This window comes from Carassius gibelio, chromosome B11, assembly GCF_023724105.1.
Source record: "Carassius gibelio isolate Cgi1373 ecotype wild population from Czech Republic chromosome B11, carGib1.2-hapl.c, whole genome shotgun sequence".
Taxonomy (NCBI): Eukaryota; Metazoa; Chordata; class Actinopteri; order Cypriniformes; family Cyprinidae; genus Carassius; species Carassius gibelio.
Genome location: NC_068406.1, coordinates 15,860,206 through 15,884,082, shown reverse-complemented (window position 1 = coordinate 15,884,082; position 23,877 = coordinate 15,860,206). Strand labels below are relative to the sequence as shown.

Here is a 23,877-nt window from a genome sequence, read left to right as displayed (position 1 = left end):
GCTGATCTGACAATCTGAATGAGACGGAGAGAGAGAGAGAGAGAGAGAGAGAGAGAGCAGGGCGACATGAGGAACAGGATTGAGAACCACTGCTTTAGAACCTTGGTTTTGAAACTGTGAATCCATTAGAATTGTTAGAAGACAAAATCGCGATTCATATGTGCACAGATTTTTACATGCGCGCCTAGTTTTATCTTCTTCTTCTCTAAAGAGGTTTATGATGTAACAGCCCCCAGAAGAAGCTTGTTGAAGTCTCTTACCAGCTGTTTTTGTAGGCATTAAACTTACTTTCTAAACAAACTTACTAACATTAAAAAAGTGAAATCGCAGTCCACCACCTCTTTAATAAAAATAAATATATATTTAGTTTACATGGTAAAAAATATTTTGTGTTTTATGCATTTGATTAAATTATACAATGTATGTAGCTTTTCTTATTAATTTGTTCTTTTAGTTTCCAATTTTTTTATAGACTACAAGTAGTTTTTTTTATATTGACACTGGTGACAAGAATTATGAATTTTCTATGGTTTAAAAAAAAAATCCATGGTAACAAAAAAAAAAACATATTTAGAGTGAAAAAAACGAACAAATATATATAACTTATTATAATTATTATTATTACTTTAGGTTTTTTTGGAAACCATGATGCTGTTTTTCAGGATTCTTTGATGAATAGAAGGTTACATCTTTTTTAAAAATATAATTATTTGAAAGATAATTTTTATAACAATGTAAAAAGCCTTTGCCAAGATAATGTCTCCTTGCTGAATGGAAATGAAAATTACTTTAAATCTCATTTGTTGTTTTCCTTATAAACAGTACCTCATCAAAGTGAATGAAATTAAAACCAAGAAAGGAGTAGACCTGCTACAGAACCTCATCAAACACTACTACTCTCAATGCAAGTAAGTTTAGAAAAAAAAAGGTTTTGGAATAATCATGCACTTGTATATACTTCGGACAAAAAGTCCCTGTAAAGCAAGATATTCAGTCCCCAACAATTCTGTCCAATGTCATGAGCCGTACCATAGCAAAATGAAAAAAGTCAACCGTGTGAAGAGAAATCTGTGGGATGGGCAGCACACCTGTGCCTGCTTGGCACCATCTCCATCAGTGTTAAATGTGTGCGTGGTGTGACTGATTGCCTTGCTTTATAGTCACATCCCTCCACGCTCGAGTCTGTCACGCTGTTTTGAGTGTGACTGGAATTTGAGAGAGTGCGAAACCACTGAAAAAAGCGTGAGAGAGGAATAGAGATTCCTTGAGAACTGACAACATTTTTTTGCAGGATTTGTAATTAAAATTTCTCTCTCCCGTCAGTTTCTTTCAGGAGTGTCTGTCTGCAACAGAAAAACTCAAGCAGTACATTGATGCCCTTACAGGACAGCTGAGTGCTGTGAGTGATCCTGCACATATATCTATCTATCTATCTATCTATCTATCTATCTATCTATCTATCTATCTATCTCACAAGCTTTAAAACTACTTTAAACTTCAAACTATTTCAGACAAAAGAAGTTTGTCTTTTTTTATCTAGTTATTATTATTACTAACTACCCAGCCGATTCCATCCATTTAGCCCGTTTCTTACAGTACGATGTGATTAAGACTATAGTTTGAGATAGGGAAGAACTGTCCAAATAGTTTTAGCACTTGACAGGTCATTAGCTTTTAAATTTAGCATAATTGTACTAAACTGACATTTCAATTGTAAATGCAGAGCGTTTATCTTTAATTAGGGAGTAACGGCTTACTCGAGGAAAGGTCAGAATGCATAAAAAGGTGTTGATTTCTAAACTGGCTTTAAATAATTCAGACAGATAACCTGTATAGCATCTGTCAAGCGGTTTGATAGATTAGGCCCTGTACTCAAAATCCATTCAGACAAACAGGATCAGCCCTGTGTGTGTGTGTGTGTGTGTGTGTGTGTGTGTGTGTGTGTGTGTGTGTGTGTGTGTGTGTGTGTGTGTGTGTTAATGGGAGGCATGGTCATGTGGTGGAGCAGCTAATCTGTATTCAGAACACAACTTTGCAGCAATGAAGCTCAGGATGAGCATGACATTGGTCCCAGTCACTCAGTCCATGCTATCATATAGATCCCTGGCGTATTAATATTTCTTCATATACCAGCTCATAAGCAAGGTCTTTATTTTTAAATGAAAAATTATTGAGGATCCTTCACATCCTTTGTTCATTCTCAGCCAAATATATCTCAGTCTCAGTTAGTAGATTGCTCATGCTGAGCAGCCAATGACTTTTGGGCAATTGCTCTGCGTCTTTATGGCATCCCATCATCCCTCGAGCTAACACAGTGCATTCTCAATGTCCCTTCATCTCCTTCTACGTGCTTTTTATAGTCAGCCCAGATCAATAATTTGTAGGCTAAAAATAGTTAAGTCGATCGTATTAAAATGTGTAAACCCACAGTGATGTAACCAAGAGGGTTACTGGTTTTTACTTAACAAACCCAAATGAATCTTAGATGTAAAATTTAATCCTGCTCAAAAAAACTTTTTTTATGCATCATAATGTGGATTAAGCTGGTTTAGTTGGACTCTTGGTCTGGTTTAGCTGGTTAATCTGCTGATCTCCTAGCTCAACCAGCTGTCAAGCATCCAGTTTTAAGTTCTGTTAACTAAAACTGTTACAACATTTTTGTTAAATCTAATAAAGCTGAAATGAAAAATAAAACCTAAACTAAAACTGAAATAAAAAAATATACTGGAATACAAATAAATAAATCACATAACTAAAAATGTATTTAAAAATATATATATATTTATACTATATAAATAGTTCTAAATTAACGCTGCTAGAAATCAACCAGAACCACATTTTCTTGATGGTAAAAATGTAGGTGCTTTTAGTCAACGGTGGTTTTTGTTTGCTTTGATCACGGCGCATCAAGGTTACCAGCCTTCGCCAGTGTACCTCACACTGACACAATCAGAGAAAGATCTGAGCTGTAAGCAGCTGGTAACAGTAAATTTATGGCTGATAAAGCAGACGCCTTCTTTCAGCTGCAGCGAAGTTGTGAGTAACAGACAACTTAATGAAAGAGCCATAGTCTTAACCCAAAGCCTAAGTAATCACACTTAAAAAAAACACGGCTGAAGGAGTGTTCAAGGAGGAGAGGATGTGTAGGATGTGTTTGGAGGAATTTAAGTCTGTATGTGTGTGTGTTTATATAGATCAAACATAAGCAGGATGATGAGAAAAGACAGCTCTGTTCTCTCAGAGATCAGCTCAGACCGGCTGTGCTGCCTGAATTCAAAGAGGTAAAGAATGACACTCTATTTGCACCTCATTCCCGTTCCACGGCACACACATTTTTCCTGCTTTGGAATTCACACAAATTTTTCATGCATGCTTTCACCTATTACACTCCCAGTTGTTCAGCTTACAAATTCTAAACAGGTTTTTCTAACACTTCCTTTGTATACGATCTTGCAATGTAAGGTTTACTGTAATTGAAGGCTTATATGTATAGTGGAGACTGGGGTAAGTTGTCACAAGGACTATTTCCCAGTGTCTAGTGCAATAAACTTCTGCTCTGTTTTCAGTTGTGTATTGTGTAGGACTGCAGTATGTTTAACCCCCTCTCTATGTTTTTCCTGTCTCAGAGTTCACCCACCACTATTGATTCAGTCCAGGAAAATCAATAACATTTTATGTTGCAGTGCATGGTGTTATATATAATTTGTCAGGGTAATAAATAGACAAGGTCTTAAGGAGTAATTTGTTAGTCCTATTCAAGTATTTAATGAGATTATGGTGGAGGGGGATCAATGTATATTTGTTGTTGTCAATCATCTTCTACAATAATTTAAAAAAATGACTGGAATAAATGTGAAGAGCAGCTATTAACATAATTGTTTTTCTTAATGCTCCACTGACAAAATAGCAGTCCAGAAGAGTGAGTCAAGATATATTTATATTTTTTAATCAGCATGTGATGTTATCAAACTGTAATTAACCGTAAACACTTGCTTGTGAACTGTCACCTCACATTTCTCACTATAGTTGAAAAACTTTAGCTTGTGATATTATCGCTAAGGTTCTGCTGCAAAATGTATATCTTATTATAATGTTTTTTTTTCTGAATTTTCTGAAAGCTGTTGATATTTGGAATATTTTGTGTTAAGCATATGTTAAGCTGTCAACAGCATGTTGTCGACTCTTACACTACTATTATGTAATTATGTAACATTTTTTATTTATTTATTTATTTAGTTATGGTTTGAAAATATGTTATATTAAATATTATTTAACCCAAAATATTCCTTATTTAATTTAATGTAAACTTGTTGCATGAGTGACATTCATCATTCATTTCCTGCATGTATTGATTCTTCATCATAAATGTGAGCAGGTACTTCCTCTTAGTTTTAGTACCTCTCTGCATGAATGGTGTGAACTTTGCATGACTTTCTCCTCAGCTTGAGTAGATTCGACCCTACTTTTACAAACTGCGATCATCATTTAAAGGGTTAGTTCAGCCAAAAAGGAAAATTATGTCATTTATGACTCACTCTCATGTCGTAAGACCAAACCCGTAAGACCTCAGTTTATCTTTTTTAGATTTAGTCAGAGAGCTCTCAGTCCCTCCATTGAAGCTGTGTGTACGGTATACTGTCCATGTCCAGAAAGGTAACATAAACATCATCAAAGTAGTCCATGTGACATCAGAGGGTCAGTTAGAATTTTTTGAAGCATCTAAAATACATTTTGGTCTAAAAATCGCAAAAACTACTACTTTATTCAGCATTGTCTTCTCTTCCGTGTCTGTTGTGAGCACGTTCACTGCAGTGTAGTAATTTCCAGTTCGTGAACGAATCATTCGATGTAACCGGATCTTCTTGAACCATTTTTAATGAGGCTGACACTCCCTCTGAGTTAAGACAAACCAATATCCCGGAGTAATTCATGTACTCAAACAGTACACTGACTGAACTGCTGTGAAGCGAGAACTGAAGATGAACACCGAGCCCAGCCAGATAATGAACGAACGAGGGACTCGATCATTCTCGAGTCAAGATCCGGTTGCATCGATTGTCAGATCACCAGTAGTGATGGGAATTTCAGTTCTTTTCCACAAATCGGTTCTTTCTGGCAGTTTATTCAATAAACCGGTTGAAGAAAACGGTTCACCGGTTCTTTTGCAATCGACGAAATGGCGTCATTGGCGATGATTGCCCTACATTCAAGCCTTCGGTTTACCTGCACCCATAACACTAGCACAGAATCAGTTCAGAATCAATCACCAAAAGAATCAGTTCGGTTCAGACGCTGTGTGTGTCGGTCTGCTACACACTGAATCACACATGCGCAGTATCATCAGCTCCTCGGTTCTCGAATCGGACACGTCCGACAGAAACATTTCTTGACTTGTGAACGAGTCATTATCTGGCTCGGCTCGGTGTTCATCTTCAGTTCTCTCTTCACAGCAGTTCAGTCAGTGTACTGTTTGAGTACATTAATTACTCCAGGATATTTGTTTGTTTTAACTCAGAGAGAGTGTCAGCCACATTAAAAAAGTTAACAGCTTATGTCATTTGTGGATTAATGCTTACTGGAGACGCGAACCATTTCAAACGATTCAGTTCGATTCGGTGAACTGGTTCAAGAAGATCCGGTTACATCGAGTGATTCTTTCGTGAACCGGATATTACTACACTGCAGTGTATGCACTCACAACAGACACAGAAGAGAAGACAATGCTTAATAAAGTCGTAGTTTTGGCTATTTTTAGACCAAAATGTATTTTCAATGCTTCAAAAAACTGACCCTCTGATGTCACATGGACTACTTTGATGATGTTTTTGTTACCTTTCTGGACATGGACAGTAGACCATACACACAGTTTCAATGGAGGGACAGAAGACTAAATCTAAAATATCTTAAAATGTGTTCTGAAGATGAATGGAGGTCTTACGGGTTTGGAACGACATGAGAGTGAGTCATTAATGACATAATTTTCCTTTTTGGCTGAACTAACCCTTTAATTGCCCTCATCTCAGTCTAAGCCTGCATGACTTTTTCACACAATGTTCACACTGCTCTTTTTTATTTTGTAGAATGAAAGTGAACCGTGACTTATCTAGTTATATGGACTAATTTTATGGTATTTTTGTGTGGTCATTTTTTGAGCTGAAACCCCCTGGTTTATATCAACATTCATTCTATGAAAACGAGCAGTGGGAAGATTTTTGTTCCCAAGAACAAAAACAAAATTAAATGATACAGAAACTATTTGTGCAATATCCCATGCATAGTGGCAATGAAAATCAACAAAGCTTTTTGAGCAGAACATATAAACATTCCTGTTTCTGTTTCTGTTGTGCAGGACTCCCTAAGCAGACAGACTGTGTACAGCATGCATCAGCTTCAAGGCAACAAGCAATATGGCTCAGAGAAATCAGGCTACCTCTACAAGAGGAGTGATGGGTAAATGAATGGATGTTGTAGCGAATGGTTGTGATATTATCAGAGTTCTTTTCCCGGACCCTGCATTCTTCAAACATGAAGTATGATCTGCTCATTCATTAAGATTTCCCTGATAAATCCTTTCGGAAGTGCTCTGGTAGCCCTTCGTTTCAAATGATTCATGCTGATGATGCAGCTGTAGGACACGACACACATGCATTCACTATATAGCTGTGTGTTGATTGAGGAGAATGTGATGTGGATGCTGTGCTGTAATCTCATTTCTCTGATAGGTTGAGGAAGATGTGGCAGAAGAGGAAATGTACCGTGCAGAACTGCTATCTTACCATCGCTCATGGAACTGTGAGTACTCACATCGTTAGCGGTAAATCTAGCAGTAAGCATTTTTTTTCTTCTGCTGGTTTTTGTGATAAAATGTAAATGCATCCTGGACATATGTTCAGTTCTACAGTCCAGGCTGTATTGCTACGGTAAAACATGGTATAACTTTGGTAAAGCACTCTTCAGGTTTGAAGTGTACCAAATGAAAATGAATGTTTTTCTCAGAAATGTCTGTAAGGTCAATGCAGACCAATTAGGACAATTTTATTGTTAAAAAACAAGCATATGATAGAAGAATTGTAGTGTTGGAATATGTGGATCTGTCTTTTTTAATTTTGTGAAATTGTTTGGATGCTGAATATGACACATTGGACTGTATGAATTTGCTCAGTTATGTGATTTCTTATTATTTTTATATGTACACTACATCTCTAAAGTTTGGTGTAATCAGATTTATAATGTTTATAAAGTTTTTTTTTTTTGCTCAATAAGGCTACATTGATTTGATCAAAATACAATAAAACAGTAATATACTATAACAATGGTGTGTTTTTTATTTAAAAACAATTTTACATGTAATTTACTTCTGTGATGACAAAGCTGAATTTCAGCCAACTGATTACTTGAATTTTTAGTGTCCTGTGATACGTTTCTTTATTAATAATTTTAGTTTTTATTTACTCTTTCATATTTAACTATTTATATTTATCTCATTATTTTACATTTTATGCTTCCATGATGTTTAGTTATGTGCATTTTCCGTTGCTGAAACCTATGCTCATACACAAATCAAATGAGATGTAAATTAATGTCTTGATTAGTTATGATATGTAAGTCATGATGTGCTATCGTTTTGTTGCAGCCGAATAAATCACCAGCTAAACTGAATCTCCTCACCTGCCAAGTCAAACCAAGTCTGGAAGACAAGAAATGCTTTGACCTCATCTCACGTGAGTTAGCCATGCACTCTCTCAGCATATTCCTCAAGGTAGATTTCAGGATCTTCATGTCAAGCTGAAGCATACCAGCCTCAGGAGAACTGCTTAATTTTATCTGCATGCATCCATGCATTATTTTGGCCTAAGGTCTCTAGTGCCATTATTATGTTACGTAACAATCCTGGCATGTTTTGCAGTACATACTGGAGTCCGTGAACTAAATGTTTTTTCTGAAAACTGCATTGTTTAAATTCAGTACTTCCTTTAGAGCACAAATGATTTGTTCCTCTTCAGGAACTCGAGCTGCGTCGAAACGCTTTGGGGAACGCGTTTAGCGTGAGCGACTCTGAATATGATATCTAATCTGTCTTATAGAAGAGTGTGACGTAACGGGCGAGGTGACGTAAGCGACCAGGAAGCTATAAAGGCACGAGCCGCACAGCTGGCTTCAGCTTCTGCGTTTTCAGCAAGCGCTCTGTGTATGCACGTCATTCTGTCTTGTCAGTCTTATTTATTGTTGTTTGTCACTATTAGCTCCTTGAAAAGTAAGCAATAGTCAAAGAGCAAAGCTAAGACGAGACATCTGAAAGGCGAATCCAGATCGCGTTTCAGATTGTGTGTTCATCACGAGTGAGAATACATGGTCTGTGCGCGGTCTGCCTGGGATTGAGGCACGCTGTTTCGGCTCTTGAGGGAGCCGACTGCCTGCACTGGAACAAGCCAGTGTGGACACTTCGATCCCGGAGGACTCTCTCGAGGGGGAGTCTTCGCCAGCGTTCCTCGCGGTGTCGGTCCTGCTTTCGCCGAGGCGGAGCGGCGCCTGCACTCGCTGGGTTCGCAGATAGATCTGCTGGAGGGTAGGGAGACGGGCGCGTCCCTATCTCCTACCTCACCCGCCAGATCTGCCCGATCTCCGGGTGCGGAAGCCCGAGTGCTCGGTCCTTCCCCCCGAGTGACGGCCGTGACGCACCGCCTTTTTTTCTCCGAGGAGATTAAAACGGAGGGCGTCGATGAGCTCGCAGTTGCACAAACATAAGCTGCATAAACATCAGCTGCACAGACAAACAGTTACACAAGCATCAGTTTCACAAACATATTATGCCTAACTGTATAACGAGCAGCATTAATGAGGAGGGCAGCTCACGCAGCCAGCTCTCGAAATATAAATAAAAATAAGGGGGCTGACTGTGCTTCTCGCATATCTAGGACGGATCGAAGACGGCTCTGCCTATCTCCACCCGTATTCCCTAGATTTAGAGTTCATCGAGGTTCGGAAGCACGCGAAGCGGTTCCTTCCCCCTCTGTGAACTCGCAGCTGCAGCTACTTATCTCTGAGGAGATTTATATTGTTTGTGTGACTATGCGGCTCGCGTGTTGCCGAGGCTGCGCGTGTACTACATCATTTTCAGTTTTGATGTAAATCTTACCAAATCCAGACCGTCTTTACTTGTCTGATTGGTTAACTGCATTAATTCTGAGGAATTAAATTCAGTATCTATCTGACTATGAGAGGTTAGATATGAATTATATTAACAATGCAGACCGTGTTTACTCGTCTGATTGTTTGTTTGCATTAAATTCTGAGGAATATAATGACACTTATCTCACTCTGAGAAATTATATATACTGGAGGGGCTGTTGGGCGAGAGCAGCCCTCCCAGTCTGTAGTCAGAGCGACCAGGGTTTTTTTCCAGCCGAAGGCGGATCTGAGGGCCGTACTTCAGGCTGTGAGGCCCTCGGTTAAGAAGTCCTGACACATTTCGGTCACGACTGCAGAGGGCGGCCCCTACTGGGGTGGAGCGGCGTACACCGCATTACACGGTTCCCGTCTCGCCTCAGCGCCCTCTGGGGGCCGGTCTGCCAACCCTGCCAGTGTTCCAGGGCGCAGCGGTCCCCAGCGAGCATCATTCTCAGTATTTCCCGCCCGTGCGCGTAGCGGAGCTGAGACGCTCGCTGCCCCTGCGGGGGCCTATTGCACCAGAGGTCAGCCTCGAGAGACTGATTCCCTTAGTAGATTATTTAGCAGCGTGAAAACTACTGCCAAATGTATCTCAATGGGTCCTGCACACAGTAGAAAAAGCTACCCTATTCAGTTCGGCTCTGTACCGCCGATATTTAACGGGGTCATTCCGACGATGGTCGGCCCCGGGCAGGGTCTGGTTATGGAACAGGAAGTGAAACCCTATTAGAGAAGGAGGCCATCGAGGTGGTCCCTTCTCAAGACAGGGAGTCCAGGTTCTACAGCTGGTATTTCACAGTTCCAAAGAAGAATGGGGGGTTGCGTCCAATTATAGACTTGAGGGTCTTAAATCGTTCAGTTATGAGATTGAAGTTCAAAATGCTCACAATCAAGCATGTTGTAGATCAGATCAGGTCCGAGGACTGGTCTGTTACAATATATCTCAAAGATGCATACTTCCACATTTCCATCCTTCCACAACATGGGAAGTTTCTGAGGTTCGCTTTCGGGGGCAAAGCCTACCAATATCGAGTACTTCCCTTCGGCCTTGCACTCTCACCCCGCATGTCCACAAGATGTGTAGACGCGGCTCTGGTCCCCCTGCACATGCAGGGCATCCGCATTCTCAACCACATCGACGACTGGTTGAGTTAAGCTCAGTCAAGAGCAGGTTGTGGCTCGGCATCGAGGTGTCGTTCTCGCACATATGGGGGAGCTGGGTTTGAGACTGAACGCCAAGAAGAGTGTGCTTTCTCCGGTTCAGAGAACCACCTATCTAGGCGTAGTATGGGATTCGACCATGATGCAGGCACGATTGTCCCCTGCTCGTATCCAGTCGATCCCATCTCAGTCGAGAGAGGCAAAGAAGGTCAGTCACTCACTGTCAAACAATCTCAGAGGTTGTTGGGTCTGATGGCAGCTGCGTCCAACGTGATACCTCTTGGCCTGCTGTACATGAGACCCCTACAGTGGTGGCTCAAGACCAAGGGATTTTCCCCGAGGGGCAATCTACTTTGCACTATCAAGGTCACGCGGCGCTGCCTACGTGCCTTAGACATGTGAAAGAAACCTTGGTTCTTGAAACAGGGCCCGGTGCTGGGAGCTCCTTGTCGCCGTGTAACACTAGCGACGGACGTATCCCTCACCGGCTGGGGTGCAGTAATGAGTGGCCACCCTGCCCGTGGTCTGCGGAGCGATCGCCATCTAACATGGCATATCAATTGTCTAGAAATGCTAGCAGTTTATCGTGCACTGAAGCACTTCCTCCCAGACCTAAGGGGTCACCATGTGTTGGTGCGCACCGACAACACATCGGTGGTCTCTTATACCAACCACCAGGGAGGTCTGCGTTCGCGCCCTTTGTACAAGCTGGCGCACCAGATCCTGGTGTGGTCCCAGAAGCAAACTCCTCTCATTAAGAGCAGTATATATTCCTGGGAAACAAAATACGGGAGCAGACATACTGTCAAGGCAGGGGCTGAGGCCCGGGGAATGGAGTCTTCACCCAGAAGTAGTGAAGCAGATATGGAGAGTATTTGGCAGGGCTCAAGTAGAACAATGCCCCCTTTGTTCTCTCTAGTTCATCCAGCTCCTCTGGGACTGGACGCCATGGTACAGACTTGGCCGAGGCTTCGTCTGTACGCATTTCCCCCTATCGCTCTGCTCCCGGGAGTTCTGGCGAGAGTACGCCGGGACGGGGTCCGTCTGTTGATAGTAGCCCCGTTCTGGCCGGGCCGAGTATGGTTCTCAGATCTAGTCTCACTCCTCGACGGCTCTCCGTGGGAGATACCGATCAGGACAGACCTACTCTCGCAGGCGCAGGGTATGATAATTCACCCTCGCCCGGAGTTGTGGAAGCTGTGGGTGTGGCCCCTGAGGGGGAGCGCAACTGTTAGCAGCCGGTCTCTCAACCGAGGTTGTTGAGACCCTTCTCCAATCCAGAGCTCCCTCAACGAGGAAACTGTATGCCCTGAGGTCGAAACTCTTCACCTCATGGTGCAGAGACCGCCAGTTAGACCCAGCAAACTGCCCGGTTGGTACAGTTCTGGAGTTTCTACGGGCTAGGCTCTCTGCAGGGTTGACCCACTCCACGTTGAAGGTCTACGTGGCGGCTATTGCGGCCTACCACGCCCTTCTCGATGGCCAGTCTTTGGGAAGACACCCCCTAGTTACACGTTTCCTCCGCGTTGCGCTGAGGCTGAAACCTCCAGTACGGTCCCGTATTCCCCCGTGGGACTTGGGTGTGGTGTTAGAGGCTCTTTACAAATCTCCATTCAACCGATTCAAGATATCTCAGATAGACATCTGACTCTTAAAACTGCCTTTCTGTTGGCCATTACCTCTCTGAGGAGAGTAGGAGATTTACAGGCCCTCTCAGTGGCCCCTACCTATTTTAAATTTTGCGCCTGGCATGACCAAAGTGTTCATATACCCTCGAGCGGGATATGTTCCTAAGGTGCCCTCTATCACACCACAACCTGTAGTGCTGCAGGCCTTCTGTCCTCCTCCCTTTCGGGAGCCCGACCAAGAGAAGCTAAATTGTGTGTGTCCAGCTCGAGCGCTGGATGCATACGCCCACAGAGCTGCCCTGTGGAGAAAAATGGACCAATTGCTTGCATGCTGCGGTCCCCCCAAGAGGGGTTTCCCTGCTTCTAAGCAGACTACTAGTCGTTGGATAGTTGAGACTATAAACACCACTCTGAGCCCTCTGGTCGTCCCCCGCTGTCGGGAGCCAAGGTTCACTCTACATGGGGTATGGCGGCCTCCAAGGCCTTTTCTAGCAGGTGCGTCCATGCTGGACATCTGCAATGCTACGGGGTTTCCACGCCTTCTACTTTTGAAAGATTCTATGGCTTAGACATGCCAGTCACTCCAGGCACTTCATTCCCCTCGTCCTAAGCTGTGTTCTTCGGATACACACTAGGCAGGGGTTTGGTAGTCTGGCAGCGTTGGTACTCGTTCCCCAAAGCGTTTCGACGCAGCTCGAGTTCCTGAAGAGGAACGTCTCTAGGTTACGTATGTAACCCTAGTTCCTCGAGGGAACGAGACGCTGCGTCTCGAGGCCATACCCCCGGCACCCCTGTCGGCGCTTGCTGGTACTCGAAGCTGAAGCCAGCTGTGCGGCTCATGCCTTTATAGCTTCCTGGTCGCTTACGTCACCTCGCCCGTGACGTCACACTCTTCTATAAGACAGATTAGATATCATATTCAGAGTCGCTCACGCTAAACGCGTTCCCCAAAGCGTTTCGACGCAGCGTCTCGTTCCCTCGAGGAACTAGGGTTACATACGTAACCTAGACACGTTCTTTCCTGCCACTTGTATGTGAACAAAAGACCTCAAACCTGTTTTCTCTCTCCTGATTGTTTGCTGATTACACGGCTGAGGATGGATTGTGAATTTGCCAGGAATAATGAGGGTTGTTTTTTTCTTTTTTTTTTTTTTCTTTTTTTTTTAGATAATCGCACTTACCATTTTCTGGCAGAGGATGAATCTGATTGTGTGGCGTAAGTGTTTCTTTAGTTTATTCACAGCAACAAATGTATTCAAATGGCCCTGTGTGTTGATATTTCAACCTTAGAGAACCCTCTCAAGCATTTATGTATCTGGATGATTCACTTAACCATAATTACGCATAACTTCAAGCAATAAAAAGCAACACAAACTATTTTTTCATACTACATTTATGTATAAATATACACAAAATGTGTCTTGAATTAATACAGAGCTATTTTATAAATAACGCATTATTGTATTTCCTGAAATAGGAAGTCTGAGTAGGAAATTTTGGTTACTCCTTATTTTATGCTTCCTTTTTACAGAAATTTCAAAGAGCTTGTTGCTTTTTATTTGAATTTTCAACAGGGTTTAGATTACATCCCAGTTGTGAACTATGATTTGATACTTTCTAGTGTGATGCAAGGGATGGGCCATGCATTCTGATTCTCAAAATGATTAAAACATTTTTTTTTTTGTCAGTTTTCCCGTGAGAAAGGCACTACATTTCAAAGTGTACACTACCATTCAAAAGTCTGGGTTTATAGACATTAATGCTACACATTAGATTGAAATGACAGTAAAGAAAAAATAAATTAAATCCAAAAATTCACAGTATTACAGTATCACAGTATTTTTGATCAAATAAACACAGCCTTGGTGAGCACAAGAGTCTTCTTTTAAAAACAACATAAATTTATGCCAACCCTGAACTTTTGAATGCATGTGTATATAAAAATGATAAATACACTTGCATAAAGATGATCTCAAAGCTCACGGTCACTCGGATTTCATGGGCTCTTTAAAAAGAAAAGCTTTTACTCTGTCTCAGTCCACCCATGTGACTGTCAGATGAGAATGTGTGGACGGCATCAGATAGGAAAAAGCTTGTATAATTTTCAGCGCACACACACACCTCCCTCAAGCTGACCTTTCCATCTTGACAAAGTAACAGAGTCTCCTCTCTTGGAGAGAAAGCAAAAATATGTAACATTTCTTCCTCTGATGTGGCTGTCTGTACAATGAGTGAAGTGCTCACAGCCCAGGCTTCCATCTTCAGCCAAATGTCAGAGTTGAAGAGGAGCGAGTGAAGAGATTATTGATAGTCACATTATACTGCACCTTTTTACAAATGAATCCAAGAGCTTACAGTATTCACTAAATAGAATTTCACAAAGCGTTGCACTGTTTACAAAAATTCCCTGAGCTGTGACCAAGGACGTCTTCTCATTAACTGCTGATGAACTCTGATGAAACCTCTTAGAGCAGGATCATTATTAGTCACAAATGACTTTTTCATACATGGTGCCACCTGGGAATGCTGATGTTATTTCGATCTGAAGTGTCTTGTCGCCCTCTAATGGTTATATTTATTTTTGCACCTTACTAAAAATAGGTGGATATCAGTGCTTACAAACAGTAAGCAGGAAGCTCTAAATGTGGCTCTGGATGAGAGGAAGCCAAGTGGGGAAAACAGTGTTGAGGATCTGACACGAGCCATCACTGAGGATATCCGCCGTCTGCCTGGAAACAACGTTTGCTGTGACTGTGGGGCCCAAGGTGCAAAAATTAAGTGTTTACAGTAACACAAAAATTTTTGGACATGCACTTTATATAGGTAGACTCTAAATGTTCAGAATAGCTGCATTTTTTTAGTTACAGTGCTACAATTTGACACTGTAGTTCCCCCAGCCTTAAATATTTTATTACACCCTTGTTTATTACAGAGGTTATAACATTGTGAGTCATTAATAGGTTTGGTAAGTTGTTCCAGAAGACTGTAAAAATGAAATGTGGCAAAAGTAAAAAGTGAGTTTGCTCAACTTTTAGCCCCAAAAATCTAAATTCAAGGAGAATGAACAATTCTCACAGACAGTGCTTATATGATAAAGTTCTTTGTGTTTATATATACACTGCGTGCTTGGAATCAAACAGGTTTAGAAATAGAAACTAAGTAGGGTTGGAAAATGCTTTGGAAATGAGCCCCATCTAGCACCTGAGCTGGTCATGTTTTCATGCTGTTTTTTCCAATGCTTGTGCATAAATCATGTTTAATTAAATTAGAATCCAGCGAGTGGACACGGGCGAATGGCCTGCAGGATTTATTGGCATGGTTCCTCTAAGAAATGCTGACGTTTTGGCTGGAGAGTTCAGATTTTCCTCGGCTGCACCTTTTGTCTCCTTTCCAAAAAGCATGCGTATGTGTCATTGAATATTACTGGAGCTCTTTTACACTGGGCCAGTGTTATTATAGTAATTATTACTATTTTGAGTTACCTTTTACTTGTATATTTTCAGTTTTCATTTTGATTTGAGTTTATAAGTTTAAGTATTATAGTTTAGTAATTATGTGCTTTCTATCTTTAATATGGGATATAGCTTTAATAGCCAAGTCAAAATTTCTAAAACTATTTATTTAAGTAGTTTTAGTTTTTGGATTTAGCTTTAGTTAACAATAACATCTGACCTTACAGTAACTTTTTTATGAGGCTCCCTATTGGTTACTTTTTTACAACATACTTTATTTGTTCCATGTAAATGAGTGATACTTCAATACTAAAAACATGAGGGATAATCTGTAATCTAATTAAATGGGTAATCTTGTCAATCAGGTTGTATATATTGTTAATAAGCCTTCATTTACCCCCGTTTCAGCAGCTGATAATGTGTTTTCCTTATATTCTTTCCTTTCAGATCCGACTTGGATCTCTATAAACCTAGGAATCCTGACGTGTATTGAGTGCTCAGGGATCCATCGGGAAATGGGTGTACATTACTCACGCATACAGTCGCTTTCCCTGGACAAACTAGGCACTTCAGAATTGCTGGTGAGGATCTACAGTGCTAAACAGATGAGAAAAATTAATTCATACACTGTTTAATGTAGCAGGTTTGACTTAAATGTGTTCATGTATAAAAACATTTGTTATGATCTTTACCACTACCCACAGATTTATGGTTCTTTCTCTCTCTTTTGCTCCTCAGTTGGCAAGAAATGTGGGGAATTCCGGTTTTAATGAAATAGTGGAGTCCAAGCTTCCCAGTCCCTCTGTGAAGCCGTCAGCAGAGAGTGGCATGTGAGTGATGAGCAGCCCTGTTATAGCTCTTCAAATGAGAGCCAAATGGTTTCAGCTCTCGAAGTCTCTGTGTCCCCATAGCACCGGGTGTCTTTAGCATTTCCCATAGCATTCGTATCACTCAATTCCCTCTCAATTATGATTTTTTTCCCCTCAAAAGAGCACTCTTCTCGACTGGGTCGGCCGTAACCTGTCTGCACACAATTAACCTGTCTGCAGATGGTGCAGAGCTTTTAAATTTGTTTTAAATTGATCATTCATAAAAGTAATTTGAAAGCTGAGGTAGATCCAAATTACTTTAACCTTCAAACTGAACAGTTTGATTTACCCCGCTGTCACGATCAACGGAAGGATGTATGGTTGTTTACACTACTCTCACTAGCTGCTCTAAACTAATAGAGCTATTATTAGATTCTTCCACAGAGCCCTGAAATAACATTCGTATTCATAACTTAACTTCTTTAGGGGTGGTATATAAGAGGAAATGTTTAGTTCACTCCGTTGTACATTTATTTCGGATACCTATTCTACCATCACCACCCAACCCTGACCGCGTTTGGGAGAACTACACACATTTGGACAGTATGGAAAATGTTGGTGTAGAGGGACTAAACATGGAAATTAAGATTTTCCTTGTTTTGATATCAACATTATTTTTTTAGCATCCATCAGTCCAGTCTTCAGTGTCACATGATACTTCAGAAATCATTCTAATATGCTGATTTGGTGTTTGAGAAACATTTCTTATAGTAATCAATGCTGAAAACTGAAAAGCATTTATTTTAAAATTAGATATCTTTTGTAACAATATTATAAATGTCTGTACTGTAATTTTTAAACAAATTTATGTATCCTTGTGGAATGCAAGTATTACTTTCTTTCAAGAAAAAAACAAATATTACTGCCTCCAAACCTTTGAACAGTAGTTGTAATACTAGAAGAATCCAGCAGCAAAAATAGCCTGTGCAGCTTTAATGATCAGAGAGAGGCTGCAAATGGTCATGTAAAACTACATGACAGCTGTTTCTGTTCACGAATCCTTGGATTTTTGATTAACATAACTGAGTTGACTTCAGGCGTACTCTTAAAACGTGGCCCCTTTAAGAGCTCTCGCAGCTGTTATCTGCTGGTGTCTGTCTCAGAGATCAGGGCTGGATTTTTTTCCTAATGGCAGTCTCTGTAGTGTTTCAACCCACATCTGTCCAACATGGTACCCTGAAAAGAGAGGAGATTTGCACTAATGAGAGCTCCAGTTATGTTGTTTCTACATGGCAGAGATGTTTATTTTTTTGAATTTCACTGGATGAAAAACAAAAACATATTTATGGGTATTGCCATCTGTTAATTAATTCTGCCATAATTGATAACCGAAAAAAGGCAGTGTATTAAAATAGTTGGTGTTATTTTCAGGGCCGTACGTAAGGACTTCATACTCTCAAAGTATATGGAGTGGCAGTTTGCACAGCGTAGCTGCAGCTCACCGGAAACAAAACGCAAATATCTGCAGGACGCTGTGCACAGTCGGGATGTGTTCAGCCTCTTACAGCTTTACGCTGAGAGAATGGACTTCAGCCTGCCACTGCCATGTCCCCTACAGGTCAGCAGATACAAATTTCCTGCTTGAAAAATAGTTCACCTAAAAAAAGAACTCTACCCAAACCTGTATTACTTAATTTCTTTTGCAGAACTCTAAATAAATAAATGATGTTGGTAACCAAACAGTTCTGTTCCCATTGACTATTTTTATCCATACACTGGAAGTCAGTGGCCACCCAAACCCTTTAATTACTAACATTCTTCAAAATATCTTCCTTTACGTTCCTCAAAAGAAAGAAAGTCATACAGGGTTTGAACGACATGGGGTACTATCCTTTACATGGGGACAGAACATTAATATATAACCTACTATTTCCTTTTTTTGCATATAATTGCATATTATGTTTTGACAGGAAAAGGGAGAAACTGCACTACACCTAGCCGTCCTATTGTCTGACAGGACTTCACTTCATGTGGCTGACTTCTTGTTCCACAACTGGTTAGTTAGAAAAAAATGGCATTGTTATTCTGAAAGTGGCCTTAAAGGGTTAGCTCACCCAAAAATGAAAATTAGGCTGAGTTTTACTCACTAGTTTCCAGTGAACTAACCCTCAAAGTAGATTCACATATGGATTATCTTCATCACAACTGCCTTTTCTTCTTCTTTGCTGTTTCAGTAATAATTTGGATGCTCAAACTGTGAAGGGGAACACTGCTTTGCATTACTGCTGTCAGCACAATAAAACGGAGTGCCTTAAACTTCTGCTCAGAGCCAAGGCCAACACTCATATCAGTGAGTGGGACCCTCAAACCTCAAAGACATTTTTTACTTTGATTTTTTTTATGTTTAATAATGTGTTTGCTTACTTGTCCAGTTTTCAATTTTAAGTTGTCTCTGTTGTAATAGGTCAAGTTTTTAAAATAAAAAAAATACACACGTCAGATTTAACATTAATTGATACTATATAGGGCTTTGTCAGTATCTTATTAGTCATTGTTAAAGGAAGGAAGCTTGTTATGTTCTTCTGTTGGCTGGTTTGGCTGTTGGCTCATTCATCATGAGTTGATTAGAGAGCAGGAAGATCATTGTGCTGATGATTATTGCTGTTCTGTGATAGAGAATGATAATGGAGAGACAGGGTTGGACATGGCTCGCAGACTGAAGCACACACTGTGCGAGGAGCTGGTGAGTCAAAGAGCTTTTCAGCAGTGACTTGTTAAAACAAGTCTTAATTTCTACGATATTCATGTGGGTGTGAATTGTATATTTCACTTTTATTGAACCAAATGTTCAAAAGTGCTGTATCAAGGTCATGGTATTTTTTCTATAAGTGGGGTTCCCACACACTTTGGCCAATGCATTTCAGTAGCTTTTTAGACACTGATTAATAGATAAGGATTTCTTTTAAAACCATGCCGGGAAATCACAATGTAGAGTAATTTATTTTATCATATAAATAGCTATAATTACTATAGCTAGAAAAAATGTGTTACTAAACCATACACTACCATTCATAACTTGTGTTAGATTTGTAATGTTTTTGAAAGTCTCTTTTGAAAGTCTCTGCGAATCAAGGCTGCATTCATTAGATCAAAAATACAGTAAAAAAAACAATAATATTGTGAAATATAATTATGATTAAAAAAACTGCTTTCTATGTTAATATATTTGAACTTATTCCAGTGAATGGCAAAGCTGAATTTTCAGCATTACTCTAGTCTTGTTAAATGATTTGTCAGAAATCATTCTAATATGCTGAATTAATGCACAAGAAACATTATAGTTTTTTTTCATGCTGAAAAAGTTGTTCTTGTTTTTCCTTCAGGATTCTTTAAAGAATTAAAAGTAAAACATTTTTTATTTATTTAAAATAGATATCTTCTGTTACATTTTAAATGTCTATGCTTTTTTTATTAAGTGTATCTTTGCTGAATAAAAGTATTACATAAAGAATAAAAATAAAGTATAAATAATAAAAAAGTATCATATAAAGAATAAAAATCTCTGACCCCAGTAGTAAAGGGTACATAATAATGAAAAAACTTTTTGTAGATGTACGCTGATTTGAGCATTCATTGAGTATCGCTCAACTGATCTTTAAAATTAAATTATCCAATGATACAGATACCCAGAAGGCATGTTAAAAGGAATTGGTCAAAAAGTCACTGATCCACATGTCAAAGTAATGATGTGTCATGTTCAGATCCACCAATCACAGAACAACCTGTTCAACATGCACGTGCACGTGGAGTATGACTGGAGACTCCGGCATGATGACCTCTATGAGAGTGACGATGACTTAGATGACAAGGTAACAACATGAGAAAACTACTCCAATCATAACTTAATAGAATATTCTTGCATAAAGTTCTAAAGCATAATACATAAAACACCATATTTGTGTATCATGCAATTCATTGTCCAATGTGTAACAGTGATGGTCCATTTTTGTAGATGGGCCCAGTGAAGAAGGAGCGTTTAGGACGGCCATTCAGCTTGTATCACAGTAGCTCTGCCTCTCATGCTGGAGGAGGGGGGTTGTTCAACGTGGGCCGGAGGCTGGCAATGGCCCGGGGAGAAAACCGGAGGGAGGTGTACGCCAGTCCCAACTCTCAGACACGTAGCCTTGACAGTCCCCCTCCGCCACCCCCTTCATCACCCGCACCACCACTGCCACCTCGAGTCAGAGGTGGGAAACTTCTCTTCTTTTCTCTGCTCTTCTCTTCTACAGTCTTGTTTACTCTCCTCGTGTCCTTTCCAGCTCCAAACATCCCCCCTCCTCCCCCTCCTATGAGCTCACCTGATGGCTGGATGTCCCATGAAGTGAGTAGCAGTAAGAAACGAACCCCTCCTCCCCCTCTTATCATCCGACACAAGCGCACCTATTCTGAGCCCGACCCTCATATGCCCCCCAGCCCCCACTCTACAAGGCAGGAACCAACAGGTACGTGACAAACCTGGAATGATGCATGTCAGATGGTTCCCATTCACTGGTCAATAGGTGTGAAAGCCCTGCGTGTATAATTTATTGTCATGTTTACAAGCTGTATAAATAAGTTTTGTTTAACTTTCTTGTATAGATTATGGAGTTCCTGCTGGTCAGAGAAGCTTCGGTGGTACAGACTCACCTTTCCAGAAGTGTGTGTAAGTGCTTTTTGAAGCCACAAATGCTGACATCTCACAATGTTTTAAAATAAAAGCATTAACAGGCAAATATAATGATTTAGGGAAACACTTTATTATAATGTTCAGTTCTAAGTCATTTATAAGTGATTAAATAATGATAAACTAATCATTTACAAAACATTCATAAGCTATTAATAAGTTATATGCTAAAAATGTGTCTACGTTTTGTTAATTTACTAATAATTTACAAGTAATTAGTTAATGATGAACTAATAATTTACAAAACATGACTATGCATTCATAAATGATTAATAAGTGATTTGTTAATATTTGTATCTGTTTTATAGATTAAGTTATAAATAATTTAACTAATCATTTACAAAACATGACTTTACGTTCACAAATTATTATTAAGTAATATGCTAACGAATGATTTACAAATCTGTCATAAGTTGTCTTAAAAAGGCATCATGATATAATCAAACAGATCCTTAGTAAATGGTTAATAGTTATTAGTTAAGTTACCAGTTAATATATTATTAATCACTTATAAAACATTGTAATGTCAACTGTACCATCATCTCAATAAACATTTGTTAATTATGAACAAATGATCAAGACAAGTTGAGCATTATTGTCATTCCGCTTCATGTGTGAACATACAGTGGAACAAAATGTTGTGCCTCACAGGACCAAGGTGCTACAGTACATAAATACAGACCTACAACAATGAAGTAAAACAGTATAAACCTATACAAAAACTAACCTACTGACAGATTTTGTTTGGGGGATGGAGGAGGTGAGATGGTCCATGTTTCAGGAGGTAGTGGTCTTGTGTGGGGTTTCAGAAGAAAGTGTTATGATTTGAGTTCAGTGCTCTCACAGCCTGGGGGAAAAAGCTGTTGAGCAGTCTGGCGGAGCGGGCTCTGATGCTCCGGTATTGTCTTCCTGATGGTAGGAGCTGGAAGAGACTGTGGGAGGGATGGGTGGGGTCCTTCATGATACTGTTGGCTTTGTTGGAGCATCGTGTAAGGAAAATGTCCAGGACGGAAGGGAGAGGGGCACCTATGATCTTTGCAGCTGTGTTCACTGTCCACTGGAGGGTCTTGCGGTCTGCTGCACTACAGTTCTCATACCAGACAGTGGTGCAGCTGGTCAGCACACTCTCAATGGTGCCCCTGTAGAATGTGGTGAGGATGGGTGGAGGGAGACTTGCTCTGCTCAGCTGGCGGAGAAAGTATAGGTGCTGTTGTACCTTCTGGGAGAGTGACTTGGCGTTGGTGGTCCAGGTGAGATCCTCTGTGATGTGCACCCCCAGGAATTTATTGCTGCTGACTCTCTCCACAGTCGAGCTGTTGATGGTCAGTGGGGGGTGGTCAACGTAGTTTCTCCTGAAATCCATCACAACCTCCTTTGTCTTCCCCACATTGAGGGACAGGTTGTTAGTGCCACGTCATTCAGTCAGCATTGCCTCTTCCTATCTGTAGTGTGTTTTATCACTGTTGCTGATGAGACCCACCACCATAGAGTCAACATTTCAAAGCACTTCATCATGCTGATTGGAGTCAGTGCTATGGAATGTTAGTCGTTTAGACAGGACACTGGTGATTTATTTGGTACTGGTATGATTGTTGTGGATTTGAGACATGTGGGGATGACTGCCTGGCTCAGCGAGGTGTTGAAGTTATCTGTTAGGTCATCTGTCAACTGTCCAGCACAGTCTCTAAGTACACGGCCAGGTATATTGTCAGGACCTGCAGCGTTGCGTGGGTTAATCTTAGATATTAGGGATGCACCAATACCATACTTTCCAGTATTCACCCAATATGATACTTTAATTTTTGGTACTTGCCGATACGGAGTACTGATACCGATATTTTTATTGCATTTGTTAATTTTTTAAATATTGGGTATAAAACCCAGAAGAGTATGTATAATGTTACCTGGTTAATTTAATTTATAAAATAGATACAGTCAAACCAAAATGTATTCGGACACCTTCAACATTTCTAACATTATCAGAAGTTTATTTTCTATAGTTTAGAAGATAGTAATAAAATATGACAAGAACTCACAGAACCAATTCAGCTTGATAATGTTAGATAACTTTGATAGAAAGGTGTGTAATGGATTACAATCAACCAACAATTATTCAGACAGCTTTTAGTATGACAGTACTTGAGTGCATCCAGGAGGGATCTGTCGTCACTCGTCATCACAGGCCTGTGGCGGGGGATTGTAGTCATGATGGTCTGAATGGCTTGCCACAGCCTCCGTGTGTCTCTGTTTTCAGCGAACTGATTGTTGATTATTTGAGCATTTGACTGTATTTCGCATTTTTGATGCCACAGGACAGCTGTTGCTCTTGCTGTTTTGAGAAACTGAATGCTTCTGGGCTTTAGAAGCTCTCTGCTGTCATCCACGGCTTCTGGTCTGCACGTGTGGTAATGGTCTTGGTGACTGTCACCTCATCAATGCACTTTTTGATATAAGCACTCACAGATTCAGTGTACTCCTGCAGGTCTGTGTTGTTGTTGTAGGTGGCTGCCGCTTTAAACATATTTTTGAACCGGTTTGGCGAGTTGCAGGAGTGGTCGGCATGCTGGAATTAGCATAACAGATATGTGATCCGAGTACCCAAGGGGGGGGGGGGGGGGGGTGCGGGGTACAGCCTTGTATGCGTTCTTTTCTGTTTTGTAAACAAAGTTCACATTTTGGTAGAACTTTGGTAAAAATGTCCAAGTTTGTGTCGTTGACGTATGTGTGGTTGAGATTTTTGTGGTTATTATGAAAAAGTCTAAGGGGGTATTTGTTTGCTGTTCGCTGATGGTGCTGTACAGCTCGCGAAGCACGTCTTTGGTGTTTGCAGGCCGTGAACGATATAACAGTCGACACTTTACAAACATAAACTCCACCAGCGATGAACAGTGTTTTGTCACTACTACAGCATTGTTACATTACTCTTTGTTTATGTG

The 23,877-nt window shown here is 40.5% G+C and overlaps 1 protein-coding gene across 2 annotated transcripts in view; it reads left to right on the top strand.

Annotated features, from left to right (window-relative positions):
- The window catches only part of unm_sa1614 (un-named sa1614), a 48,211-nt gene that overhangs the window by 12,729 nt on the left and 11,605 nt on the right, over positions 1-23,877 (top strand). For both annotated transcript variants that reach the window (XM_052569169.1, XM_052569170.1), the window contains exons 7-24: positions 823-908; positions 1,324-1,399; positions 3,195-3,281; positions 6,350-6,450; positions 6,723-6,792; positions 7,634-7,721; positions 13,125-13,173; positions 14,559-14,722; positions 15,857-15,990; positions 16,148-16,239; positions 17,650-17,836; positions 18,189-18,274; positions 18,453-18,568; positions 18,894-18,961; positions 19,980-20,087; positions 20,231-20,465; positions 20,538-20,720; positions 20,857-20,920. In XM_052569169.1, coding sequence (XP_052425129.1) covers positions 823-908; positions 1,324-1,399; positions 3,195-3,281; positions 6,350-6,450; positions 6,723-6,792; positions 7,634-7,721; positions 13,125-13,173; positions 14,559-14,722; positions 15,857-15,990; positions 16,148-16,239; positions 17,650-17,836; positions 18,189-18,274; positions 18,453-18,568; positions 18,894-18,961; positions 19,980-20,087; positions 20,231-20,465; positions 20,538-20,720; positions 20,857-20,920 — 1,994 coding nt within the window. The remainder of the gene's footprint in view (positions 1-822; positions 909-1,323; positions 1,400-3,194; positions 3,282-6,349; positions 6,451-6,722; positions 6,793-7,633; positions 7,722-13,124; positions 13,174-14,558; positions 14,723-15,856; positions 15,991-16,147; positions 16,240-17,649; positions 17,837-18,188; positions 18,275-18,452; positions 18,569-18,893; positions 18,962-19,979; positions 20,088-20,230; positions 20,466-20,537; positions 20,721-20,856; positions 20,921-23,877) is intronic.